General features: G+C 43.8%; 1 protein-coding gene across 1 annotated transcript in view; it reads right to left on the reverse strand.

The window, feature by feature from the left end:
* Positions 1 to 13,249: 13,249 nt before the first annotated feature.
* The window catches only part of IQGAP1 (IQ motif containing GTPase activating protein 1), a 103,102-nt gene continuing 88,847 nt past the window's right edge, over positions 13,250 to 27,504 (reverse strand). Inside the window, exons 34-38 of the mRNA XM_021680679.1 lie at positions 26,334 to 26,546; positions 25,248 to 25,414; positions 23,228 to 23,350; positions 17,402 to 17,510; positions 13,250 to 15,561 (exon numbers count right to left, since the gene is read on the reverse strand). Of these exons, the coding sequence (XP_021536354.1) occupies positions 15,448 to 15,561; positions 17,402 to 17,510; positions 23,228 to 23,350; positions 25,248 to 25,414; positions 26,334 to 26,546 (726 nt within the window). The 3' untranslated portion in view covers positions 13,250 to 15,447. The remainder of the gene's footprint in view (positions 15,562 to 17,401; positions 17,511 to 23,227; positions 23,351 to 25,247; positions 25,415 to 26,333; positions 26,547 to 27,504) is intronic.

A 27,504-nucleotide genomic window follows, 5' to 3' on the forward strand; every position in this document is an offset into this window, starting at 1 on the left:
AAAGCCAGCTAAAGACTACATTTCCCACTCTCCCTTGCAAATAGGTATGGTCATGTGATTATGTTCCACTCAATAGGGTGTGAGCAGAAGTAGTATAGGCAACTTTCTCGGGCAGTTGCATGAAAAAGGGGCGTGGTCTGTTTCCTCTTCTCTCCTGCTTGCTGGCTGGAATATGGATGTGTAACTAGATCAGGAGCAGCTATCTTAGGCCATGAGATGAAAACTATGTGTTGAGGGGCGCCTGGGTGGCTCAGTTGGTTGGGCAACTGCCTTCGGCTCGGGTCATGATCCTGGAGTCCCTGGATCGAGTCCCGCATCGGGCTCCCTGCTCGGCGGGGAGTCTGCTTCTCCCTCTGACCCTCCCCCCTCTCATGTGCTCGCTCTCATTCTTGCTCTCTCAAATAAATAAATAAAATCTTTAAAACAAAACAAAACAAAACTATGTGTTGAGGGGCGCCTGGGTGGCTTAGATGGTTAAGTGCCTGCCTTTGGCTCGGGTCATGATCCCAGGGTCCTGGGATCGAGCCCCGCATCGGGCTCCTGGCTCAGCGGGAAGCCTGCTTCTCCCTCTCCCTCTGCCTCTCCCCCTGCTCATGCTCTCTCTCTCTCTCTGTATCTCTGTGTCTCAAATGAATAAATAAAACATTAAAAAAACAAACAAACAAAAAACTATGTGTTGAGAATGACAGGACAATGGTAGCAAAGGGACCTAGGATCCCAGCACTGTGGGACCACAGTATTAGCTCTGGACTGCTTCTAGATCATTACATGACTGAGAGATAAGCATCGATTTTGTTTAAAGCCCTGTTATTTTGACCTTTGTTACAGGAATCAAACCAGGACCTTTTATACTTAAATAGAAAAATTTGTGTAAGCATATCAAGATATGGTTAACAATAGTTGCCTTTGGGGATGTAAGGACTCCTGGGAAACTTTTATCTTCTGCTTTACACATTTCTAAATGATACGTGTTTTAAAAAACAAGTATGTATTACTATTAATATCAAGAAAACGTAAGAAAGAACAAACACCATTTAGTTTTAAACAACTGACTGTAAGCTATGTGTGCATGTGTGCGGCTTTTTTATTTTTTTAAGTAGGCTTCGCATTCGCACCCAGCGTGGAGCCCAACACGTGGCTTGAACTCATGACCCTGAGATCAAGACCTGAGCTGAGATCAAGAGTTGGACACTTAACTGACTGAGCCAGCCAGGGGTCCCATAGAATCCTGATTTTTAGTTGGGCATGTGACTTCCTTATATTTTGGTGTGGCCATGTAAGTTCTGTTCAATGGGATGGATATAAAAAGAAGTTAATGTAAGCTGCTACAGAGAAGACATGTTTTAGACAATACTCATGTGTATGGGCAAAAAACTCGAGGACTGTATTTGTGAATAATTGTATAACAGGTTATTTTAGTTTCTGTTCTGTGGAAAGTGTAAAGCATTCCAACAAAGGGTTTTAATGTAGATTTTTTTTTTTACACCCATGCTGTTGATTCCTAAATGTAATAGTCTGATCATGACGCTGAATAAATGTGTCTTTAAAAAAAAGAAGTTAATGTAGCAGCCTCTGAGAACCTTCCTTGTAAGAGAGACACAGTGCATATGCCTTTTTCCTTATTCTCACCTTCCTCTATCTTGCTGCTTAGAATGTAGATGCCAATATCTTACACCATGAAGTTGAGGTTTTGAATGGCAGAGCACCAAGATAAATACCTTGACTTCTTTTTTTTAAGTGAGCTCTACGCCCAATGTGGGGCTTGACCTCACTACCCTGAGATCAGGAGTCACATGCTCTACACACTGAACCAGCCAGGTGCCCCAATAATACCTTAACTTTTACATGAGAGAGAAATAAACTTTCATCCTGTTTAAGGTCCCTTTTTGGGAGGTTTTTCTGTTATAGCTAAATCTAATCCTAACCAATACACATATTCAGAGAGAACTATATTGAGTTCTAAACAAGATAAATAAAACAAAATCCACAACTCAACATAGTAGAACAAAACTGTAAAGTAACCAAGGAGAAGAGAAAGATTATCTATGAAGGAACAGTAATTAAGCTAACAGCGCCAGCAACCAAAGAAGCCGGAAGATTTTTTTAAAAGTCTTCAAAATTCTGCGTTTTCAAACAACTGATTCCCACAAATACTGAGCAATTCTCTTACAATCTTTATCGAACATGAAAAGTTCTGAGAACAGGGGCGCCTGGGTGGCTCAGTCGTTAAGCGTCTGCCTTCAGCTCAGGTCATGATCCCAGGATTCTGGGATCGAGCCCCGCATCGGGCTCCCTGCTCTGCGGGAAGCCTGCTTCTCCCTCTCCCACTCCCCGCTGCTGGTGTTCCCTCTCTTGCTGTGTCTCTGTCAAATAAATAAAAAATCTTAAAAAAAAAAAAAGTTCTGAGAATAACTTAGACCAGGGGTCAGTTATCTACAGTCAATGGGCCAAATCTGTCCCACTGTTTTTGTAAATGAAGTTTTATTGGAGAGCTGCCATATCCATTTATTTATGTGTTGATTATGGCTACTTTCCTGCTACAGAGGCAAAGGTGAATAGCGACAAGGAGATAAAACCTGATGGCCTGCAAAACTCAAATTATTTGCTCTCTGGCCCTTTACAAAGAGGAGTTTGCCAACGCCTGACTCAGACAAAGGAGACATATTAGTGAGTGTGAACTCCCAGTTTTTTCCTTCTGGTCTTCATACGGGGATGCTCGGGGAGGTGGCGACTACGGTCAACAGGCCCGAGGAGCTTCAAAATAAAGCTCCCAGGTTTTAATTCCACCTCTGCTGAAGCATCCGTGTTAGCACCTGGAAACAGCTTTGGGTCATGGGGGTCCTGAGTCTGCGCTCAGGTTCAGGGTCTTGAAATTCTTGGTGTGTCCAACTTCTGCAACCTCCCCTTGCCTGTGCCTTAACTTTTCACTTTTGTCCAGGTAAGGGGCTTTCTGCTGGAAAGCCTAGCTATGGCCCACCACACATGGACCAATGGTAAGTGCCAAAGCAGAACAAAGGAAGCCGAAAAAAAAGTGCCTGAGAACCAGGGGAAAGGGACAAGCTAATAAGAAGCAAGATAATTTACATCAAAGAACTTCAGAAAGTGGACCAGAGGCAGCAGAGGAGGGGAGGGAGAGGGCTGAAAATACAAATATTGGTTGAAAGTGTGTACAAGGAGCAGTTAGACATCTGACTCTTGATTTGGGCCCAGGTCATGATCTCAGGGTCATGAGATCGAGCCCTGGGTTGGGCTCCATGCCACTGGGTGTGGAGCCTGCTTAAGATTCTCTCTCTCCCGGGACACCTGGGTGGCTCAGTCGGTAAAGCGTCTGCCTTCGGCTCAGGTCATGATTCCAGAACCCTGGGATCAAGTCCAGTGTCAGGGCTCCTTGCTCAGCAGGGAACCTGCTTCTCCCTCTGCCACTCTCCCTGCTCCTGCTCTCTCTCTGACAAATAAACAAATAATTTAAAAAAAAAAAAGATTTTCTCTCTCTCCCTCTCCCCTTCCCCCACCCACTCACGCTCTCTTGTGCTCTCTCTCTTAAATAGATAAATACATTTTTAAAACTCAGGTTTCTGGGGCGCCTGGGTGGCTCAGTTGGTTAAGCGACTGCCTTCAGCTCAGGTCATGATCCCAGGGTCCTGGGATCGAGTCCCGCATCGGGCTCCCTGCTCTGCGGGGAGCCTGCTTCTCCCTCTCCTATTCCCCCTGCTTGTGTTCCTGTTCTCGCTGTCTCTCTGTCAAATAAATAAATAAAATCTTAAATAAATAAATAAAAATCAGTATTCCATTATGATAGACCAGTGGTTCTCAAACTTTAGTGTTGATCAGAATCACTGGAGAGCTTATTAAAACAGATTCCTGAGCCCCACTTCTGAGCCTATGATTCAGGAGGTCTTGGATGGGGCTGAGAATTTGCATATCTAACAAGTTGTCAGGTGATGCCGAGGCTGCCTGCTCTGGGACCTCACTTTGAGGACCATTGCATTAGATGAGGGGAGAACATATACTGGAGAACAACTGGAAGACTCCACTACACACCTTTCAAATGTTCTAGAAAATTTGCTAAAATCTCTTCGACTATTGCTTCTTCTCCATATTCTCTATTCTTTCCCTCTAGAAGTTCAGTTAGATGCATATCAAACGTTCTCATTCTATTTTTTGTTTCTTTTCATCTCCCTTTCATATTTTTCCACTCTAGTTTTGTGCTACATTCTGGGTGATTTCCTCAGATCCATCTTCCACTTTATTAGCTTTTCTTTTCAGTTCTATCTAACTGGCTGTTTAACCTGCCCATTGAGTTTTATCTTCTTTAAGAACTATGTTTTCCTAGGGGCACCTGGATGGCTCAGTCGGTTGAGTGGCTGCCTTTGGTTCAGGTCATGATCCCAGGGTCCTGGGATGGAGCTCCATGTCAGGATCCCTGCTCAGCAGGGAATCTGCTTCTCCCTCTTCCTCTGCTTGTGCTCTCTTGCTCACTCTTTCTCCAATAAATAAATAAAATCTTAAAAAAGGACTATGTTTTTCCATTTCGAATCTAGCCTGATCTTTATTCAGAGTCCTGTTCTTACGTTTTTTCCCCTTCTTTTATGCCTTTAGTTATACAATTTTACATTCTCTTTCAGCATGTCGTTTTATTAGCCCAAGTGTGGGGAGCTCTGATCCTATTCGTTGCATCTGCTGGCTCTTGCTTATTATGGTGGATTGTTTCCTAAAGTTTTTAACTATGCTTTCATCTTTAAGGGGGCTTGATTTTTTTTTTCTTTTTGGTCCTGTGGGTATCGTGAGAATCCTGGGTAGTGGGAATATGACTCAGATGTATTTATGCTTTGTTCAATGAGCTACAGAAAAATCAATGACTAGACATGAGGGTTTTTATTACATGGATATTGTAAATGCAGACCCTAAACCCCTGTAGGGCCAAATTTTTGGTTTCTCAAGGGTTGTTTTTTTTTCCCCCCAGAGCCCAGCCAGAGATAGCCAAGCTTCTTTGTTAACTTTACCACTGGGTAGCATTCACTATTTCCAGCTGAAATTTTACCTTACAGGCAAATGCATTAATCTGTACTGTTTCGTGGATTCTGGCAGGAGGCGAGAGATTCCTGGGTCAAAGACACCACCCAGCAAGCAGCATGAGCATCATTTTTGTGTCAATTCCCTTTACCCTCCAAGTCCCACAGGGGTGATGCAGAAGGGCCCACGTGGATGCCTCCACAGGCAGTGGGTTCTGCCACAGGGGAAGAATGAGCCCGTTCTTTGTGCCAGAAGAAGGCATTACCTCATCTCTCAAAGCTGCTAGCCACACACACAAGCCTGAGAAATGGCCCAGGAAAGAATGATCAGAGATCTGCGTTTGCGGCATAACCAGCCAGCATGTCCAAGAATGCTCAGGTCCCAGAGAAGATTGCTTCTCCCAATACACCTGAGGTCCTGGCTTGGGTTCCTGGTCTAACTCTCTGGGACTTAAAAACTGAAACTCCAACCATCACAGCCAAGAGGAGCCTAAGGGGACATGATGACTAAATGTCATGTGGAATCCTGGAACGGAAAAAAGATAATAGGTAAAAACCGAGGAAATTTGAATAAAGTATGGAGTTTAGTTAATTAAAAAAACCCAAAAACTTGAAGCTCCTAGATTACTGGAATAGATAAGCACATGCTTACTATTTGATTTTTAGTCACTTGAGGATTTTCTTTTCTTGTGAGTTCAAGTATGCGTTACAGTTTTTGTCACGTCTTATCCAGTATCTCTAGGTGTTTTACTGTTTTCCATTTACCTTTGTCTACAACTTTGTTGGAATCCAGGTGTTTAAAATTTATATTCCTGGATCCCATCCCCAGAGATTATGATTTTTGCAGACGGGATTGTAGCCCAGGATTCTGCCTTTATAACAGATGATTCTGTTACAGGGGGTTTGGGGGCCAAACCTTAAGGAATCCTGCCATTAAGAATGGAATCACAGGGGGCTCTTGGGTGGCTCGGTTGGTTAAGCGTCTGCCTTCAGCTCAAGTCATGATCCCAGGGTCCTGGGATTGAGCCCACTTTGGGCTCCCTGCTCAGTGGGGAGCCTGCTTTTCCCTCTCCCACTCCCACTCCCCCTGCTTGTGTGCTCTCTCTCTTGTTCACTCTCTCTCAAATAAATAAAATCTTAAAAAAAAAAAAAAGAATGGAATCATAGGATGGGTCAAAGAATTAATAGTCTGTAGTCTTGTATTTTTTTAAGATTTTATTTATTTGAGAGAGAGGGCCACAAGCAGGGGAAGCAGCAGGAGAGGGAGAAGCAGACTCCCTGCTGAGCAGGGAGCCTGACACGGGGCTCGATCCCAGGACCCTGAGATCATGACCTGAGCTGAAGACAGACACTTAACTGAGAGCCACCCAGGCGTCCCCAGTTCGTAGTTTTCAAATTAAAAGTATTCAACCTCTTAGCTTGGCAAACACTCCCTCCAATCTTCTGTTGCAGAGACCAGAGAGGCAGATGCCACTTCCTGGCCTCCCTCATCCATGGGGTTGGCAACATGGCCAGTTTGCTTATTGAGATGTAAGGGCAAGCCTTATGGGAAGCTTAACAATTGACACATTTAGCTGCAGCTAGCCTCTTCCTTCTGTATACTTTGAATACAGAGATGATGCCTGGACCTCTGGGGCCATTTGCCACCATGGAAAGAGAAGGCATAAAAACAAACTCAGTATTCAGAAAGATAAAAAAACAATATTGCCATTGTTGAATAGCTAAACCAATACTTAGTGTTCCTCTAGATTTTTGTGAAATAAATTTGTTAAAGTCACTAGAAGTCAGTTTTCATTTCTTGCAGCCAAAATCATTCCTGATGCACATAAGGATCCTCTTTTCTTTTTTTTTTTTTTTAAAGATTTTATTTATTTATTCATGAGAGACAGAGAGAGAGACAGAGGCAGAGGGAGAAGCAGGCTTCCCGCGGAGCAGGGAGCCCGATGCGGGACTCGATCCCAGGACCCTGGGATCATGACCTGAGCCGAAGGCAGACGCCCAACCGACTGAGCCACCCAGGCATCCCAAGGATCCTCATTTCTTTAAAACTTTTTTATTTTACATAATTTTAGACTTTTAGAAAAGTTGCAATGATTTAAAGAATTCTTGGTGTGCCCGGCTTTCTCAGTCAGTGGAGCCTGTGACCCTTGAACTCAGGGTTGTGAGTTCAAGCCCCACGTTGGGTATAGAGATTACTTAAAACCTAGGGGGCGTCTGGGTGGCTCAGTTGGTTAAGCGTCTCCCTTCAGCTCAGGTCATGATCCCGGAATGCCCGGATTGAGCGCCAAATAGGGCTCCCTGCTCAGTGGAGAGTCTGCTTCTTCCCATCTCTCTGCCCCTCACCCCACTCGAGTCTGCTTCTCCCTCTGCTCCTTACCCCACTTATGCTCTCTCTCAAAATAAATAAAATCTTTAAAAAAAAAAAAAATAAAATCTAAAAAAAAAATAAAGAGGGGCGTTGGGTGGTTCAGTCCATTAAGCGACTGACTCTTGATTTCAGCTAAGGTCATGATCTCAGGGTTGTGATATCAAGCCCTGCGTTGGTCTCCACACTGGGCATGGAGCCTGCCTAAGATTCTCTCTCTCCCTCTGCCCTTCCCCTCACCCTCTCTCTCCCTCTCTAAAAAAATTTTTTTTAATTAAAAAAAAGAATTCTCATATACTCTTTACTCAGATCCCTCAAATATTTTACTTCACTTGCTTTATCATTTCTTTATCTCTCTCTCTATATTTTTTCTTTTTTTTTTTTTTTAAGATTTTTTTGTTTGTTTTGGGGGGGGAGCAGAGGGGGAGGGAGAGAGAGAATCTCAAGCTGACTCCCTACTGAGCATGGAGCCCAATGCGGTACTGGATCCCACAACCCTGTGATTGTGACCTGAGATCACTACCTGAGATGAAATCAAGAGTCAGATGCTTAAACTGACTGAGCCACCCAGGCGCCCCTATATATATTTTTCTAAATCGTTTGAGAGTAAGTTGATATGGTGCCCCTTTCCCCCTAGATACTTCAGTGCTTATTTTATAAAATCAAGGATATTCTCTTACATGATCACAGTGTAATTATCAAAATCAGGAAATTGACACTGATATAGTACTGTTATCTAATCTACAGACGTTATTAAAATGTTTACCAATGGTCCCAGTAACATTCTTTATGGCAAAAGAAAATCTGAGATTGCTCACTATCTTCAGGTGTCATGTTTCTTAGCATCCTTCAATCAGGAACACTTGTTCAATTTTTTAAAAAATATTTTTATTTATTTATTTATTTATTTGAGAGGGAGAGTGTGAGAGAGAGCGATCACAGCAGCAGGGAGGGGTAGAGGGAGAAGCAGACTCCCCGCTGAGCAGGGGAGCCCGACGTGGGACTCCATCCCAGGACCCTGAGATCAGGACCTGAGCCAAAGGCAGACGCTTAACTGTCTGAGCCACCAGGCGCCCAGGGTGCTGGGCCAGAGCCGCCTGACCCAAGCTCTGGCCTTTGGTAGGCAGAGGCAGGTGATGCAGCAACCTGGAAGAAGAAATCCTAACCCTGCCTTCCCCCAGACCTCCAATCTCCTTGTGACGCCCGCCACTGGCCAAACGCAACCACAGCCTGGAGGGAGACAGTGACGCGGTGCATGTGGCCAGCAGCTCTGGGCACAGAGGAAAGTGAGGGTGGAGAGTGGGTCCAGCGGGACGCACAAAAGATCCTTAGCACACGCTGTCCTGAGTCTTCCCTCCTCGTCCCCATTCTCCCTCCACCTGTCTAAAGCCCACATCTGAATACTTCTTGTTCTTCTTAAAATCCATCAGTTACTCCCAATTATTCCTGGGATAAGATCGGAGGTATAGTACTAGCTCATTAGAACTGATGGTCAGGGGTAGCCTAGGTGGCTCAGTCATTAAGCGTCTGCCTTCAGCTCAGGTCATGATCCCAGGGTCCTGGGATCGAGTCCCGCATCCGGCTCCCTGCTCAGCGGAGAGCCTGCTTCTCCCTCTCCCTCTGCCTCCTGCTCCCCCTGCTTGTGCTCTCTTGCTATCTGTCAAATAAATGAATAAAATCTTAAAAAAAAAGAAATCCAGAATGTAGAAATTCTACAGGATCAACATCATAAAACTGCAAGATTAAAAAAGAGAGAATTTATAGTTAAAGGATTTAAAAGACCTGTCAACCAAATGTGATATGTGTACCTTGTTTGACACCTGATTCAAACATATGAACTATTTGAGCAATTACAAGAGACTGCAGAAATGCAAACATCGACTGCATGTCTGGTATTTTAAAATGATTGTCTAAGTGTGATAATGGTTTGGGGATTTTTTTCTTAAGTCCTTCTATGTAAAGAGTGGGATTTCTCACCCCAGTACTATTGACATTCTGGACTGGATAATTCCTTGTTGAGGGAGATTGTCCTGCACATTGTAGGATGTTAATCAGGATCCCTGGCATCTACCCACTAAATGGCTGCAGTACTCCCTTAGCTGGGACATCAACAACAAAAAAATCTCCAAATATTGCCAAATGTCTCCTGGGAACACAGTTGCCCCCTAATTAGAAACACTATGCTAGAGACACATCCTGAAGTACTTATGGTTGAAATGGTACTATGTCTGGGATTTGTCAAAATAACCTAAGGGGGCTTGGGGTGGCATTAGGGAGGAGAACAGTTTGACTATGTGTGGATAATAATTGAGGCCACATGGGCGTTCATTATACTATTCCTTCTATTTATATGTTAGTTTTTCCTAATAAAAAAGTTTAAAAATTGTAGTGCTGAAGGCGTATTAAAATATTTCCATTTTCCCTAAGCATCTTTAGCATACTGGGTTAAATAAGTTGTCTCTAAGTCAAACGTTATGAGTTTAATTCAGTTATTTAATAAGTCTTTGAGAAGCCCCTTGTCTACTTCCAAAATCTGAAGGAAGTGGATAATTTCATAACTGAATAATAAATTCAGGTAATTTTTTTTTGCTTTTAACAAAATTGCAAGACTTAATCATGTTCTAATTACCATAAATCATTGAGATTCTTTGGATAAACTAAGGAGTTCCCCAAAATGGATGACATCATTATAACGAAACACCTTCCATTGCCATGTGCTAATTTGATAGCAAAGGTTCGCAGAGCTTACATTTATAAAAATGAAAAATAGAAGAGAACTGGCCATGAGCCCTAACTCATTCTAGCAAGTAGTAATGTTTATCCATAAGTTCCTTAAACCTTCATTTAAAAACTCTTCATTTATCCCATTAAGAAACGCATTTCAAATATCTTACTTAAACAACTGTCCAGACAATATGGCACTTTGATCAAACATGCATTAATGAGAACTATAATGACACAAAGTATTTTTCTGGATTGCATTCACAGCCTTATGGTCAAAGGAAATAAAATAAATTTTTATTTTTGTGAGATAATCATGACAGAATCATAAAAAGACTTATGCTTTAAATATTACATTAGGATAAAATTCTGAGGGAAGTGGAATGGAAACGTGAGCTTAAGGAGGAAAAAGATGTAAGGGTTCGAACTGATAAAGAGCTGTTTGTGTACCTTTAAAAATGGAGAGGGAACAAAAATAGACACATAGATCAATGGAAAATAGAGAACCCAGAAATAAACGCGCACTTATATGGTCAATTAACCTACAACAAAGGAGAAAAGAATATACAATGGAGAAAAGACAGCCTCTTCAATACATGGTACTAGGAAAACTGGACAGCCACATGCAAAAGAATGAAACTGGACCACTTTCCTATGCCATATACAAAAATAAACTCAAAATGGGTTAAAGACCTAAATGTGAGACATGAAACCGTAAGACTCATAGAAGAAAACATAGGCAGTCATCTCTTTGACATTGGCCTTAGCAACATTTTCCTGGATAGGTTGGGAAAACAAAAACCAACTATTGGGACTATACCAAAATAAAAGCTTTTGTACGGGGAAGTAAACTATCAAGAAAATGACAAGGCAACCTACTGAATGAGAGAAGATATTTGCAAATGATATTATCTGATAAGGAATTAATATCCAAAATACATTAAGAACTTAGAGCAAAAAATTATCTGATTAAAAAATGAGCAGAGGAGCACCTGGGTGGCTCAGTTGGTTAAGCGTCAGGTCATGATCTCAGAGTCCTGGGATCGAGCCCCTTGTTGGGCTCCCTGCTCAGCAGGGAGTCTGCTTCTCCCTCCTCTCTCAAATAAAATCTTTTAAAAAAATGAGCAGAGGACCTGAGTATTTTTCCAAAGAAGACATACAAATGACTAAAAGACACTTGAAAAGGTCTCATCATCACTATTCATCAGGGAAATGCAAATCAAAATGAGATATCACCTTACATCTGTCAGTATGGCTAGAATCAAAAAGACAAGAAATAGCAAGTGTTGGCAAGAATGTGGAGAAAGAGGAACCCTCGTGCATGGTTGGTGGGAATGTAAATTGGTGCAGCCATTGTGGAAAACAGTGTGGAGGTTCCTCAAAAAATTTAAAAATAGAACTACCCTATGATCCAGTAATTCTCCTACTGGGTATTGACCCAAACAAAACGAAAATGCTAATTTGAAAAGACATACGCGCCTCCTATAGCAGCATTATTTACAATAGCCAAGATCTGGAAGCAGCCCAAGTGCCCATCGATGGATGAACAGATAAAAGATGTGGGCTATACACACAATGGAATATTAGTCATAAAAAAGAAAGAGAGCTTGCCATTTGAGACGACATGGATGGACCTACAGGGTATTATGCTAAGAGAAATAAGTCAGAGAAAGACATATACCGGATGATTTCACTAATGTGGGATCTAAAAAAAAACCCGAAACAAATGAAGCAAGAAAAAAATCAAACTCTTACTTACAGGGAACAAATTGATGGTTGGGAGTGGGTGGATGAAATAAAGGGGATTAAGAGGTATAAACTTCCAATAAGTAAGTCATGGAGATGGAAAGTTCCTGGCTGGCTCAGTCAGAGGAGCTGCGACTCTTGATCTTGGGGTTGTGAGTTCGAGCCCCGTGTTGGGTGTAGAGATGACTTAAAAATAAAATCTTCAAAAAAAAGGAAAATACAGCATAGGGATTAGTAAAACTGTAGTTAACGCTTGGTGACAGGGGGTGACGCACTTACTGTGGTGAGCACTGAGTGTAAAGAAAGATGCACAGAGGGTTCTGCTGCATACCTTTAAAAGCGAGGTAATTTTTATCTTGAAATTCGCAGTATGTGGGCAGCTGCACACTTCGTGATTTAAAGGTTAGGAAGTTTAGATGTCAGATTTAGAATCCGTGCAGGGGTCCGGGTGCCCCACTTCCCCGAGGGTTTGCACCGGCATAACGGCGGGGGGGCCAAGTCTGAGGGGCACGGGGGGGGGGGGCCACTGGGGCTCCCGCGCCCCTTCCTCCCGTTTGCCCTGGTGCTGGTTTCCTTATTTAACACCGTTAGGTCCTGATAAGCACCTTTCTGCCTCCCTTGATTTCTTTGCAGGACGACGTAGAGCCCGAGTTGTCTCAGTGACGCGGCCGCGGAGAGCAGCCCCCCACTTCTGGAGGAGAAAAGCGGGGCTGGGGGGGGGGTCCCGCGCTCCCAGCACAACGCCCACCACTCTTCCACTCGCACGGACCGCCGTCTCCCACCGCTGTTTACTTTCGAGGTATTCTGTTTTTCCTCTTATTTCCCAGTCCCTAATTTTCCAATAGAGTCTGGCCACAGTTTATAAACACAACAGGCTTATATACATATTTGTATTTCTGAGTGAGGCTGTGCCTCGGGGCCTTACTCAAAAGGAAGCCAATCCCCCCCCCCCCCCCCCCCCCCCGCCTTTTGCTGTTTACTTTTTCCATAGGCAACTTCCGCTAGTCCCTTTCTGGTGACCTGGGTGGGGCGGAGACGACCTGGTGCGGGGCAGCCCCGTTGGAACCCGAGGCCGCAGCCGTGCCCAACTCCCCGCCATCAGCCAACCAGAGGCCGCATTCCGCGTGCTCTCCGCAGCCCCGACTTCTTTTTCTGCTGAGGCTACGTGAAGCAGAGGACACGTCAAAAAAAACCAAGGCTAAACGCACTCCCGTGCGAAACCTGGCTTTGCCAGAATTCCATGAGCTGGTAGGGGACGTGGGTTTGCTCCTTCAGGAAGACTGGAGAGGGAGTTGTTTTCTGTTGTAGTTTTCAATCATTAAAGCTCGCTCTAGCCAACGCTGTTGAACAGGAACTGCTAACAATGAAACTGAGAAAAATAAACACAAACATGAACAAATGACCTTTTTATTTCCTAGAGATACAAAGGCAATTGTGTGCGGCAACCTCGTGGGCAATCCAAACGGTTGGAAGTAAATTCATGATAAATGTCCTGGAGCCGGTGGAAGAGAAGGTCAGAGGAGGAGTGATGAGACGGAGAAGGCTACCGCCAATGAACAGCAGGAGGAAGAGCTCCGTGGTTTCAACGCCGGGACACGAGTTGGTCTGGGCCTTCTCCATGCTATTTGAACCGTAATTCTACAGGACATTTTGAAGTGCATGTTGCACTATTTTGCGTTAGGAGTTTATCAAGGGCACTACAATCCTCACGAATAACTGAAACACCGTATTTTATTCAAGGAGTTGTAAACTTTGCTCAGGGTCTGCCATGGATGCGGCCATGGGGGTCCGATGGGCATCAGGGATGGCTAGGCTCTTAAGGAGAAGGGGTTGACACTTTGGTAGGTCTCAGTTTTTGTGGTGATGCTACTTGTCTTAGCATCTGCTTTGGATCGGAGGAAAATATTCACTAAAAAGTGATCTTGCAAAATACAGTAAAAAACCAGGTCAGCCTGGTGGCGCACCACACCTCACCTCTTCCCGGGTGGAGGGTGTGAAGACTCAAGACAACTCACATTTGCACGATGGTGGACCTTACCGAGTAAATGGTCTCTCAGGAAAAACACATCTCCAATGCTTACATTTGTAATAGGGACACATCACATGATTTGTTATTAACGAACAGTTTATTGGCTTTCAATATACATCAATAAATTTTTAAATGTAAGTTTATTTTGTTAAACTTTATGTTTTATGATAAAAGAATACTGAACCAAAACATCAGAGAAAATGGAGGCTCAGTAGCATGATTTCCAACATATTTTCCTGGATAAACAGTTTTGGTGTGTATGTGTGTGTGTGTGTGTGTGTTTTTTTAAGTATATGACTTTTTATGTAATAACAAAAGCTTCCTAAATTCAATGTTTAGAATTGAATTGTTTCTGACTAAACCCAGAAAAATGGGAGCTCATAACATAAAGGCATGGCGTGGGCAGCAAGGGAAGAGAAAGAAGTGGGGAAAAACAGATCTTAATACCAAGTTAACGTTGGTTGGCTGGTTTTGTTTGTTTTTGTTTCAGTCTATTTAAGGCAGGATTATCTCCCTGCAACCCTGCAGATAAATCCTAGTGTTGTAGTTATATAAGAAAGTTCTAAGAGTTCAGATATACAGATAAGCCAATTTTTAAAAACCATTTTCTTACCATATTCTAAAGGCTTTTAAAGCATTATATAAATCTTAAAAAAAGTCCTATCACCCACATTTCAAGAAGTAAATCTACACTTTCATAAGGCACTCTTGAGACATAAAACAGTTTTGAAGACAATTACACTCTATGCTAGGGCTGGCCGGTCCCTTCGCCACAGGGACAGCGGACAGGACTGCCTTCCCGGATGGAGCCCCCTCCCTCCAGCAGCGCAAACACGCAGGCACGGCAGACCACGGTGAACCCCCCTCGGCAGCCGGGTATTCCCGGTGGGACTCTCCTGCCCGCCGTATCAGAGAGCTACACCGACAGCCCGGTTCACATTTAATGGTGACATTTAAAAGCCGTGTCTCCCCCTTTGCTAGAAAGGTCTCCTTTGAGCACAGACAGTGATTTCCGTTAGCTCCTGTGCATAAAGGAAAACAGAATGGAAGAGAACCAAGAAGCCCCTGGATCCTTCCATTTGACCAATGGGATGGAAATGTAAAGGTACTTCACCTTTAAATGAAAACCTAGAGACTGGAGATGTTTGTGTGCCTTCCATGCGTGTCTGTTACTAGTGCTGAGAGCGCCTGCTTCCAAACAGCAAGAATTCAAGTCCCACCATCCCTGTTGCTAATTCACACAAACATCAAAGCTTACAAGAGAGTCATGCGGCCTCTCAGACCTTAACAACGGAGAGAGAGTTTAGTGGAGCTTCCGCTCTTTCCTAAGTGACGGAAGAAAATGAAGGAACAAGAGGATCAGACTAAGCCTGAAATACAATTTCACTATGAAGAAAGCGCAACAGAAGTCCCATCAGAGCGGGAGGGGTGAAAAGTGTGGCGCTGGGAGTGTATCAAGTTGAGGCTCTGTTGTGGGCCATGTCTTTGCTTCCAATGAGGAAAGAAGGACCCGAGAAAGGGAACCGTGAGGAGCTTCTTTCCTTCATCCTTCTGGGCTGGTGGCAACGGATCAATTACTTCCCGTAGAACTTTTTGTTGAGGAGGAAGATCAGAAGGTTGACATTTACTTTAGCTCTATTAAATAATTTCATGACCGCAACACCTTCATACTGTAGCTGCAGTAGGTCCTGTTCAAAAAAACATTTTGACCGTCAAACGAGTCTGTGGCATAAGACAAGACACGAGGTAGGGAGGGACCCAGAAGGAATGAGGAATGACAGACATGAAGTGGGGTGAGAAAGGAGTGCCGTCCCCTGCACAACCCCGAGAGCTCGAGGAACAGGGCACGCTGCTCAACTGAATTTTCTGGTCCATTTGGAGTTAAGAAGTCATGTGGTTCATATCAAAATACACAAAACAGGGAAAGAAAAAGCAGCATGTTCAGTCATCACACATACTTCCTATTTCAGAAGTGACAATAACGTGTCTCCGGTTTGTCTAAGTGACAGGTCACCTGGAGAAGGTGAAGGCATTTCAATCTGTGATAAATATACTAATCACTAAAACCAGGACACGGCCACCAATGTTGTCGCAAGGGTATCAACTAGAGTCTTACTTTCTATTCCACGTGAGAAAGCTTTTATATTCTGAAGGCAAGGGGCAAAAGGACAAAATGTTTATTAGGTGCCTACTATGTGCTCGATATCGGGTAAGCACATCAGATAGTGTCTGTTTAAGTCCTGATCAAAGTCCTAGAGGTCTGATTATCTCAAGTTTAAAGACGAAGCTTGGAGACGTTCAGGGACTTGCCCAACAGCACCGTGTGGGACGGAGTGGATCTGGATCAGAGTGTAAAGCCCCCGCTTCTCCCACTGCCCTCCACGGTCCAGAGCACATTTAGGAAGTCTCACCCGTGAACTTCAGAAGAGACGTGATGAGAAAGCAAGAGTCAAAGCACTTAAAAGAACCCCGAAGTTCAACCAGTTCATCTTCTGGAAAAATCCTAGCGGCTCCATGAGAACAAAGGCCCTGGTGTGTCACCTGGGCCAACATAACACCTCATACCTGATCCTCACTCCCTATTTAATGCACCTGTGCATGGACGAACACGGTACCCGAGGCAGGCTGGTTGGCCTGTACAACTCTGGTGAGCCTGAAGGCCAACAGCATCTTCCTTTGCGGAAGCCCCTGAGCACATGCATCACGGAATCACTTCACTTTTGTTCAGCTAACACATTTGAGGATCTACTCATCACTGAGAAGGAAACGAAGACATACCACGGTCCTTATGGAGTGCACAGTTTGGGGCGGGGCGGTGGGGAGTGCTGGTCAGAGTGGTAACACGTTTAGAGGAAGAAAGGACAGGGACGGGGGGTCAGCACGTGCAGAGATGGCCCCTGCCCAGACCGATAGAGGACAGCAGTGCGAAGGGGATGGAGCTGATGAGGACACACGTGAAGTGCGGGAGCCTGGACAGGGCCCAGGAGGCCTTGCAGTATCCTGGTGCTTTTCTAATATGTAAAAACTAGAGATATTTCGGAATAAAAATTAGCTAAAATTATGTTATAAAATGATTCACTGCAGAGTTCTTCCTGAATTTAAAATGGGATTCAGTTTACAAAGATGCAATTTACACACACCTTGTCAGAAATACACCTTTAAGCCCCTAGATCAAATCAAAATGAGAGAAAAGATTTCAAGCTACTGAATAAGCTAACAATTTTCTACTATCAATAGTTAAGAGTTTGTTCAAGGTCAAGGTACCAGTTCAATTTAGTGGCAACACGAAGTAGAAGCTTCAGATAAAAGCTTGGAGAATCGTACCGATCTGCCACAGCTCTCCAGGGAGAGCAGACAAAGGCAGACGCACAGGGGCCCTTGCTCCTTTCCCGCCCGTGTGGGGCCCAGCTCACTGCTGGGTATGGGACAGCTGTCCCCAAACAGATCTCCTTTCTACCTGCTCTCCTACCTCATCGAGAACAACCACTGCACATACAGAGCTTTCGGTTCCGCGTAGTGCATACCCACCTGATAATGCAACATAAACGTCTCCATTTGAACGCCCATGAACTTGGCTTTCACTTCAAAGTCTCCAACTTCTTCTGTTGGACTGATTTCAAAGATAACATTCTTAAACCTGTTGAAACATAACATCGTAAGGGTGTGATTTTTACATTCTTGTATAAAAATATTTTATGAAATGCAGAAAGGAGATTTCTTCAAGGGGCGCCTGGGTGGCTCAGTCAGTTCAATGTCTGTCTTCAACTCAGGTCATGATCTCAAGGTCCTGGGATCGAGTCCCTCATTGGGCTCCCTGCTCAGCGGTGAGTCTGCTTCTTTCTCTGCCCCTCCTCCTGCTCATGTGTGCGTGCACGCGCTCTCTAATAAATAAAATTTTTAAAAACCAATCTTCAAACATCCAAATGGCCAACAGACACATGAAAAAGTGCTCAATATTGCTCGGCATCAGGGAAATCCAAATCAAAACCTCAATGAGATACCACCTCACACCAGTCAGAATGGCTAAAATTAACAAGTCAGGAAACGACAGATGTTGGCGGGGATGTGGAGAAAGGGGAACCCTCCTACACTGTTGGTGGGAATGCAAGCTGGTGCAGCCACTCTGGAAAACTGTATGGAGGTTCCTCAAAAAGTTGAAAGTAGAGCTACCATATGATCCAGCAATTGCACTACTGGGTATTTACCCCAAAGATACAAAAGTAGGGATCCGAAGGAGTACGTGCACCCCGATGTTTATAGCAGCCTTGTCCACAATAGCCAAACTGTGGAAAGAGCCAAGATGTCCATCAACAGATGAATGGATAAAGAAGATGTGGTATATATATACAATGGAATATTATGCAGCCATCAAAAGGAATGAGATCTTGCCATTTGCAACGACGTGGATGGAACTGGAGGGTATTATGTTGAGTGAAATAAGTCAAACAGAGAAAGACATGTATCATATGATCTCACTGATATGAGGAATTCTTAATCTCAGGAAACAAACTGAGGGTTGCTGGAGTGGGGGGTGGGGTGGGAAGGATGGGGTGACTGGGTGATAGACACTGGGGAGGGTATGTGCTCTGGTAAGCGCTGTGAATTGTGCAAGACTGTTGAATCTCAGATCTGTACCTCTGAAACAAATAATGCAATATATGTTAAGGAAAAAAAAGAAGAAGAAGAAGAAGGTAGCGGGAGGGGAAGAATGAAGCGGGGGAAATCGGAGGGGTAGACGAACCATGAGAGACGATGGACTCTGAAAAACAAACAGGGTTCTAGAGGAGAGGGGGGTGGGAGGATGGGTTAGCCTGGTGGTGGGTATTGAGGAGGGCACGTTCTGCATGGAGCACTGGGTGTTATGCACAAACAATGAATCATGGAACACTTCATCTAAAACTAATGATGTAATGTATGGGGATTAACATAAGAATAAAAAATAAAATAAAATAAAAATTAAAAATAAATAAATAAAAACCAATCTTCAAGAGTGAAAAGGGGTAAAAAATAAAGGTCCAAAGTACTTCTACAGGTGGAGCAACGTGGGGCTGCTACTCTAAGTACCACACGCTTGGAGATTTGGGGAGAGGCGGGCAACCCCCCCTGCAGCTCTTGCATACCACGGGAAGAGGGACCACTGAGGAAGGCCATGACAGCCTCTGACGTTACAGGAATTCTCTTGGGCTTCCCTGTGGCCACTGCTGAAATCTAACAATAAAAGCGTATCAAGAGGAAACTGGACGGGAAGCAGAGGGAGAAAAGCTGTGTGAGTGAATGCATGCGTGGTGGAGGACTGCAACAAGTGCGGAAGGAAACAAAAAGGGGTAAGAACAAGAAGAGCCACGAGAGGAGCTGCCAGAGCTATAAAGGCAGTAAGTACTAAGTACCGCCAAAGATACATTGCTATTTACCGAAAACATTTCAGGTATCGCTCATTCTCAACGTGTTACAAGCCCGGAAATTTTATGGCAACAGAAGGTGTTGTTCCCTGGGTGATCAAAGTACATTGGCCCAGATTTCTAGAACTCAACTGTGGAGCAAACTTATCTACTAGGAACTGAGCTGAGAACCACGAATGATGCAGAAGAGGCCATGGAGAAGCTACGGGAGAGGTCACAAAATCCATGAACTAGAACATGCGCATCCTACTCAGCAGGAGGTCCTCACAGGTCTTTCCTTAAAGGTACTTCCTGTGATAATTTTATTTTAACCAGTTTGCTTTGTTATCTGGTTTCTTCCTTTCTTTTTAAAGATTTTATTTATTTATTTATTTGTTGCGGGGGGAGGGAGAGAGAGGGAGGGGGGAGGGAGGGAGGGAGCACAAGCAGGCAGAGTATCAGGCAGAGGGAGCAGCAGGCACCCCCCTGCTTTAATTTTTCTGATCCTAAAATAACATAGATTCATTACTGAACTTTGGAACTTGGTAAAGCATGAGAAAAAGAAAAGGCACCTATAATTTCACAAGCTAAAGATAACCACTTAAACAGTGTATGTTCTGTGCCTCTGTTCACATAAAGATTATCTAACCACCCACTTATCTATTTTTTTAGCATAAACTGTAAATACAGTCCTGTATCCCAACTTCTCTCTAGTAACATTTTGAGAATTTGTCATTCTTTGAACACATCCTTTTTAATGGCCACACAATATTCCACGTTGTAGTTAAAGTCTAACCATTCACCTACTGTACAACACTTACGCTGATTTTACTTTTAACGTTATTACACGTGTGGTACACGTTTATATGTAAATCTTTGGTTTTACCTCTGATTTTTTTTTTTTTTGATAGATGCCTAAAAATGGAATTTTTGGTCAGAGTATTAAAATGTTTTTCATTATAAAAACCACAAGACATAAAATTTACCTTAACTATTTTTCGAGTGTGTAATTTAGTAGTGTTAAGTATATTCATGCTGTTGTGCGACAGATAGTCCAGAGCCTTTTCATCCTACCAAACTGAAACTGTACCTGTTAAACGACAGCTCCCCCTTCCCCCTCCCCCAGCCCTGCAACCACCATTCTACTCCCCGTTTTTAGGTGTTAGACTCCTCTAGGCACCTCCTGTAAGTGGAGTCACAAGGCACGTGTCTTTTCGCCACTTGGCTTATTTCACTTAGTATAATGTCCCCACGGTTCATCCATGTCATGGCCTGGGACAGATGTCTTTCCTTTTTAAGGCTGAATAATATTCCACTGTGTGTATATGTAGCACATTGTGTTTCCACATCCGTCCGCGGACATTTGGGTTGCTCCCACCTCTTGGCTCTTATGAGTAATGCAGCTATGAACGTGGAAGTGTAAATATCTCTTTGGGATCCTGCTTTCAGTTCTTTGGAATATATGCCCCAAAGTGGGATTGCTGGAGCACATGAGTTTTCAAATTTTTGAGGAACTGCCATACTGTTTTACATAGCAGCTAAAAAAGTTCAACCCTTATGTATCTCACTGAACTATTTTGCAGTAATGTCAGAAATGTATGCCAAAGTGCTTACTTATCTCACTACTTCCTTGCCATCACTGCATAATAAAATAATTTTCCATGTTTTTATTGGTTATTTACCCCAAAGATACAAATGTAGTGATCCGGGCGCCTGGGTGGCTCAGTCAGTTAAGCGACTGCCTTCGGCTCAGGTCATGATCCTGGAGTCCCGGGATCGAGTTCCGCATCGGGCTCCCTGCTCAGTGGGGAGTCTGCTTCTCCCTCTGACCCTCCCCCATCTCATGCTCTCTCTCTCATTCTCTCTGTCTGAAATAAATAAATAAAATCTTTAAAAAAACAAACAAACAAACAAATGTAGTGATCCTAAGGGGCACCTGCACCCAGTGTTTATAGCAGCAATGTCCACAATAGCCAAACTATGCAGAGAGTCCAGATGTCCGTCGACAGATGAATGGATAAAGATGATGTGGTGTGTGGGTACGTACACACACACACACTGAAATATTACGCAGCCATCAAAACCCCAAAATCTTGCCATTTACAACGACACGGATGGAACTAGAGGGTATTATGCTAAGCAAAATAAGTCACTCAGAGAAAGACAATTATATGATCTCACTGGTACGTGGAATTTGAGAAATAAGGCAGAGAATCATAGGGGAAGAAAGGAAAATGTAAAACAAGATGAAATCAGAAAGGCAGATAAACTGCCTTTATCTTAGGAAACAAACTGAGGGTTGCTAGAGGGGAGAGGGTGGAGGGATGATGTGACTGGGTGATGGACATTGGGGAGGGTATGTGCTATGGTGAGCGCTGTGAATTGTGTTAAGACTGATGAATCACAGACCTGTACCCCTGAAACAAATAATACATTATATGTAACTTTAAAAAATAGTAATTAAAAACAATAATTTTCCAGGTTTTTAAATTCAATAGTTAAAAAACAGTATCTCGTTTTAAAACTTTGCATTTCTTATGAGTCTGGTTGAGTGTGTGTGTGTGTGTGTGTGTGTGTGTGTGTGTGTGTGTGAATCATGGCTTATTATCTGTATTTTCTTTGGTCATTTTTCAGTTGGGGACCTTGGTCCTTTTGAGTTTTTTTGTGCTGAACACTTTATGCACTTTTTGAGTCTGTCTCATATTTATTATCTCTTCCTTTTTTGCCATTACTTTTTTTTTTTTTTAAAGATTTTATTTATTTATTTGAGAGAGAGAGAGAATGAGAGACAGAGAGCATGAGAGGGAGGAGGGTCAGAGGGAGAAGCAGACTCCCCGCCGAGCAGGGAGCCCGATGTGGGACTCGATCCCGGGACTCCAGGATCATGACCTGAGCCGAAGGCAGTCGCTTAACCAACTGAGCCACCCAGGCGCCCTTGCCATTATTTTCTACTGTTCAAATGTTGTCCATTTTTTTGCCTGTCTTTCTTCTTTTCAATTTGCTGCTAGAGGCTTTGAAACCAAGTAACAGGGACGCCTGGGTGGCTCAGTCAGTTAAGTGTCTGCCTTTGGCTCAGGTCATGATCCCAGGGTCCTAGGATTGAGTGCCACACTGGGCTCCCTGCGCAGCGGAGAGCCCGCTTCTCCCTTTGCCTGATGCTCCCCCCTGCCTGTGCTCTCTCTCTCTGACAAATAAATAAAATCTTAAACGAAAAAACAAACTTGTTGTTTTAACAGACACAAAATCAGCAAGCTCAGCTGCATAAGGTCACAGGGCCCACTGAGTAGGCACGTAATAATGCCTGCTAATGACAGCCAGGCCAGATTCGGGAACCATGCAGAGAGCAAGCTGGCACTTCCCAGGAAAGAGAATGAGGGTAAGTCCCTGATTCTCAGCCTCAAGGGGAATAAAGTAAACTCTTCTTCTTGTTATTCTTATTTATTCTTGGTTTAGACGTAGGAGAATAAGAAATGGTGTCCTCCTTTAAAGAGGAAAGATTAAGATGGGGCTGGGGCACCTGGGTGGCTCAGTTGTTAAGCGTCTACCTTCAGCTCAGGTCATGATCCCAGGGTCCTGGGATCGAGCCCCACATCAGGCTCCTCACTCAGCAGGAAGCCTGCTTCTCCCTCTCCCACTCCCCCCTGCTTGTGTTCCCTCTCTCGCTGTGTCTTTCTCTGTCAAATAAATAAATAAAAAATCTTTAAAAAAAAAAAAAAAAAGATTAAGATGGGGCCCACACAAGCAGGTGGAAACACAGTCTGGGGCAAATATTCCAAAACAAAGGAGAAGAAATCCCTTCTATGACAGACAAAACAATCCTGACTATTAGGCCTGCTGCACCTAAACAGATATATAAGTACAAAGAAAATATGAAAACGACCATCCACATAGCACAAATAAAGGCAGTAAGATAAAGAGGTGATAAATGCAGAAATCAAGTCAATGTATAAGACAAAGTAAAAAAGTAAATACTCACTGGTTCACTTGTAGGTCCTCAATCTCCAGAAGGACTCCTTTTTCATGCAGTCTTGCTGCCGTGTATTTCAGAGAAATCTTTTTGCTTTTCTTTCCTTTCATTTCCCTAGGCTTCTTGGAGACCCTGTAAAAAATCACACCATATCACTTTCTATCTGTAACTGTGTACTACAAGGTCTGTTGGTAGTTCGAGGATATGAGGTCAGAAAACGGACTTCCCAGACACAAGCCTAAGTGACATACTGATTCTAAAATGGCAAATAAGTGTTAGGATTAGCCTGAGCAATCTCTCTGCACAACAGGGGAAGCATTACTAAACTGCTTTTGCCTTTAATTGTATTTGCAAACCCACCATGAATTTGACAGTCTATGTCATCTGCCTAGGTCCCTCCCCTCTCAACACCCAGCACCTACAAGTTAGGTGTGAAGGCTTCTAACATCAGCCTGAAGGAACTGTATTGAACCCCAAGGGAGTCCCTGTAAGCCCCTTGGCTTGGCAGGGTGAAAATAAATATATCTCAGAATAAGTAATGTTTAGAAGATTTTAAACCAGTGTAGTAAATACAGAGGAATGGGAACAAGGAAAAAGAAACAGACCTTAGGAGGCTTTGGGATAATCAAGGTAAGAAGTGATTTTCAAAAGTAAACAAGGGAAGACTAGGGATCTCTGAGAATCAGGGATGTGGGGCTCCCACAGAAGGGTCTCAAGGGGCGGGAATGCTGGTACAGGAGTCAAAGGAAATAAGCGCTATGGAAAGTAACCCCAAGATCTATAGAAATTACAACTGTACAAAATCTCTGATCCAGTGATTCCACGTCTAGGACTTTATCTTCAAAAATATGCCCACATTTGCAAAATAACCTATGTATAAGAGGTTATTTGGTACAGCACTGTTTAAGTAAATGAGAGGAAACAACACAAATGTCCATCATGAGAGACCGGATTACATCAAGTGCTGTATGTCTGCGTGCAGTGGGATACCACAGAGCCATCACAAAAAGAAGAGGACCCCACTCTGTTTGCTTAGAACGCCTAGAAGCAACGATGACCCCATGGCAATGAGCACATCTCGTGCCTGGAGTGTGGCTTCTAAACACCATTCTTCATTAGAAGGCGCCAGGAATGCTTGGAGAAATAGCTAATTCCAAGCCTGGGGAATTGTACAAGTTCAACCAGGAACACAAGTCAGGAAGTGCTCAAACAACGATGGGGAAAGGTCAAAAGGTCACATGAGCCGCTCTGCAAGCTGGGTTGTGTGGGCCTGATTTGTATGCCTGCACATCAGCCCCACCTCACCTCAGTCTTCCAGGGAGGGAAGGAGAGAGCCGGAGTGCAGGCGAAGAGTAAGGAAGCCAGAGAAGGGGAGCTCATGTGGCAAAATGTCAAAAACAGGTGAATCTAGGTGAAGGGTTTATGGGTGTTTACTGTTCTATTCTCTCAACCTTTCTGAAGTTGGAAAATTCTTAAACTGAAAACTGAGAAGTACAATAAATTAACCCTAGTTAGTAGTGTAAGTAGAACTTGCACCCACCACCCCATCCCTCTGGGTCCTCAGTTTCCCTCCCTATAAAATGGGTGTGTTGCTGGTTGTCACTGGTGCCCGCGGGGAAAAGCTGAGGTCTGGGATCCTGTCCCCAGGAGGTGTAGAGAGAGACCAGGGGATCGAAATGTCTATCATATTCCTTAAGTGATTCTGAGGCACACCCAGGTTTGGGGAGCACTAACTAGCCTCCTTCCGTGATTCTTTCATTTCTAGGGCCAAGAAGATATTTTAGAACAAGGGATGCTTAGAAATAAATAAGCATCCTTGAAATCCCCCCTACATTATTTATTTACATCATACAACAACAAATGGAACTAGGAAATCATGCAAACACTTAGAACAAAACAAAGAATTAAAGCAATAAATAGACCCAGCATGTTTTAAGTAAAAACTTCCAAGGTCACTTCAGTTGCCTCTACTTCTTTTTCCCCTGACATTGATTCTTAAAAAAAAAAAAAAAAAAAAAAAAAAACTCACTTGCCCTTGCTGGCCAAGTTATCCAAGCAGGTTTTGATATAGCTTTTGTAGTAATCCACCTGCTCTCCGTAGAAAGTGGCCTTCGAATTCAGAGCGGCGTACGTTTGCTGCAATTTCACCAGCTCAGCCTTCCTCCTCTGTCGGTATCTCCGCTGATTCCGAATGTCCTAAGACACAATTATTAAAATTAGGAAAATGATGGTAGGTATCACGTGCTTCTCAAATCATCCTTGCTAGAGCCTAGCAGTGCTTAACTGCTTGCATGACCACACTTTCTTAGCAGGTAGCAATTTTTTTTTTTAAAGATTTTATTTATTTATGAGAGAGAGAGAGTGCACACAAGCCGGGGTGGGCAGAGGGAGAAGCAGACTCCCCGCTGCTTGGTCCCAGGACCCCGAGATCACGAGCTGAGCCAGAGGCAGCTGCTTAACCGACTGAGCCACCCAGGTGCCCCAACAGACAGCAATTTATGTTAAAAAATCAGCAAAGAAATTCAGATCTCATCCATCTTTTTCCCCGTCTGTATTTTCTAGAGGTAGGGAAATGTGTTACTTTTACAGACTTCCACGTTCTTAGAATTTACTTGCAAAGCTGGTTTAACCTCTTAAATATGCTGTCAGGAGAGGGAAGAAAAGATCATTTTACCATATCAATTACCAAGCTCCCTGACGAGCACGGTACTGCCTTACTGGGCCAACAGTGAACACCTAACTCTGGGCCCACACCAGAGCCCCTTACTCATGAGGATTCACATAAATCAAGGATTTCATGACCAACTGGATGTGAATTTATATGTCAGAGTAGTCATTAAAAAGATCTCGAAGAATTATTTAAGGCCAAAGACAAATCGAGGCACAGGAAGCTCTAATTAGGGGCTTCTTCCTACTGATTTAGGCCATGGAATAAGTCGTCCAAGGGCAGGTGAGGTCCTCGTGCTAGAGAAGTCAGAAACAATTCCTCAGAGAAGAAGACCCTCATTTGCCTGCACACTGAAGGCACGCTGTCATCTCAACAGCTATGGTCACTTCACAGCGCTGGGACAAGTTTACGCACGGCCAGGGCATCCCTGTCCCCCCCACACGGTACCTTGGCAATGTCGTTGATCAGCTCCTGGTATCTGTTCTTTGGGTCCACTGTCCCAAGCTCCGTTAACTTCTTCAAGCCCGACTGGATCTTATCCTTCTTCTCCTGAAGAGTGAGGTTACTGTCTTCCTTTACAAATTTTGACTTTTTCACCTTGTCAGGAGTTTTGGCATCACGAATAGCACGCCTCTGCATGGCCCTCTGATGTTCTGCTTCCTACAGACACAGAGAAGAGAAAGAAATTGCTGGCAAGTTCACCACACTAATCCAAAACCTGAGTCTGTAGAGCATATCTACACCTGAATTGATACAGCTCTGAAACTCCATTCTGGAAACAGAGGGAACAAATCCGCCCTCTTGACAACTGACAGAGAAACTGCACGGAGCACACACCGATCTCTTCATCTAGAAAAGATTACATCAATGAAGTCACATGGCCTCGTAGGACTTCTTTCCTGGATTCACACATACAGTTAGATTGGGCTAGAGTAGCTACAAAATCCCTCGTTTTTTTCCTATCACATTTTAAGACACAAGAGCCATTTAATTTTCCTTGAAACACAGCTTCGTCCATTGGTGAATGTTATAACCACACCAAGGCCAGTGCTCAGTCCCTTCTTGCTAATGCTTTTTGCCACGTTGGCCAGGCTGGATCACACTGAAGGCCTCCCTTTGCTTTCAAGCATGTTGCAAATGCCAGTATCTAGAGAATGAAAAGTCCTTCCCTTGATACTTCTTTCCCAGTCAACATCCAACGTTTGCCTGTTATGTCCCTGCCTGACATGACCCACACTGCTTTCTTCCTTCTTTAGCTCCTTATAATCTGGCTTCTGCATCTCCACTCTCGTGGCCAGTTACCACCCCCCATCCCGAATCCAGTGCCTTTTCTTTGTTGTCACCTTGCTCGTAGTCGCTGCATTTTCTCCTTGCTCTAGGCATGGCTCTGGTACCTACAAGGGACCCATGGCAGTTTCTCTCTGTTCATTCTCAATACTTCAGTGATCACCTCTATGCTAACAGCCACATCTCTGTGGCTAAAGCTCTGGTACCACATTGTGAACTGTTTGTACCAGGATGCTCACATTTGGAATGGCTTGTAATTCCTCCCAAACTGGAGCAATCCTCTCCCCCAGACTGCCCTTTCCTCCTAATGTCAAGACCACTCTGCGTCACA

Source organism: Neomonachus schauinslandi, chromosome 9, assembly GCF_002201575.2.
Source record: "Neomonachus schauinslandi chromosome 9, ASM220157v2, whole genome shotgun sequence".
In the NCBI taxonomy this organism is placed as follows: Eukaryota; Metazoa; Chordata; class Mammalia; order Carnivora; family Phocidae; genus Neomonachus; species Neomonachus schauinslandi.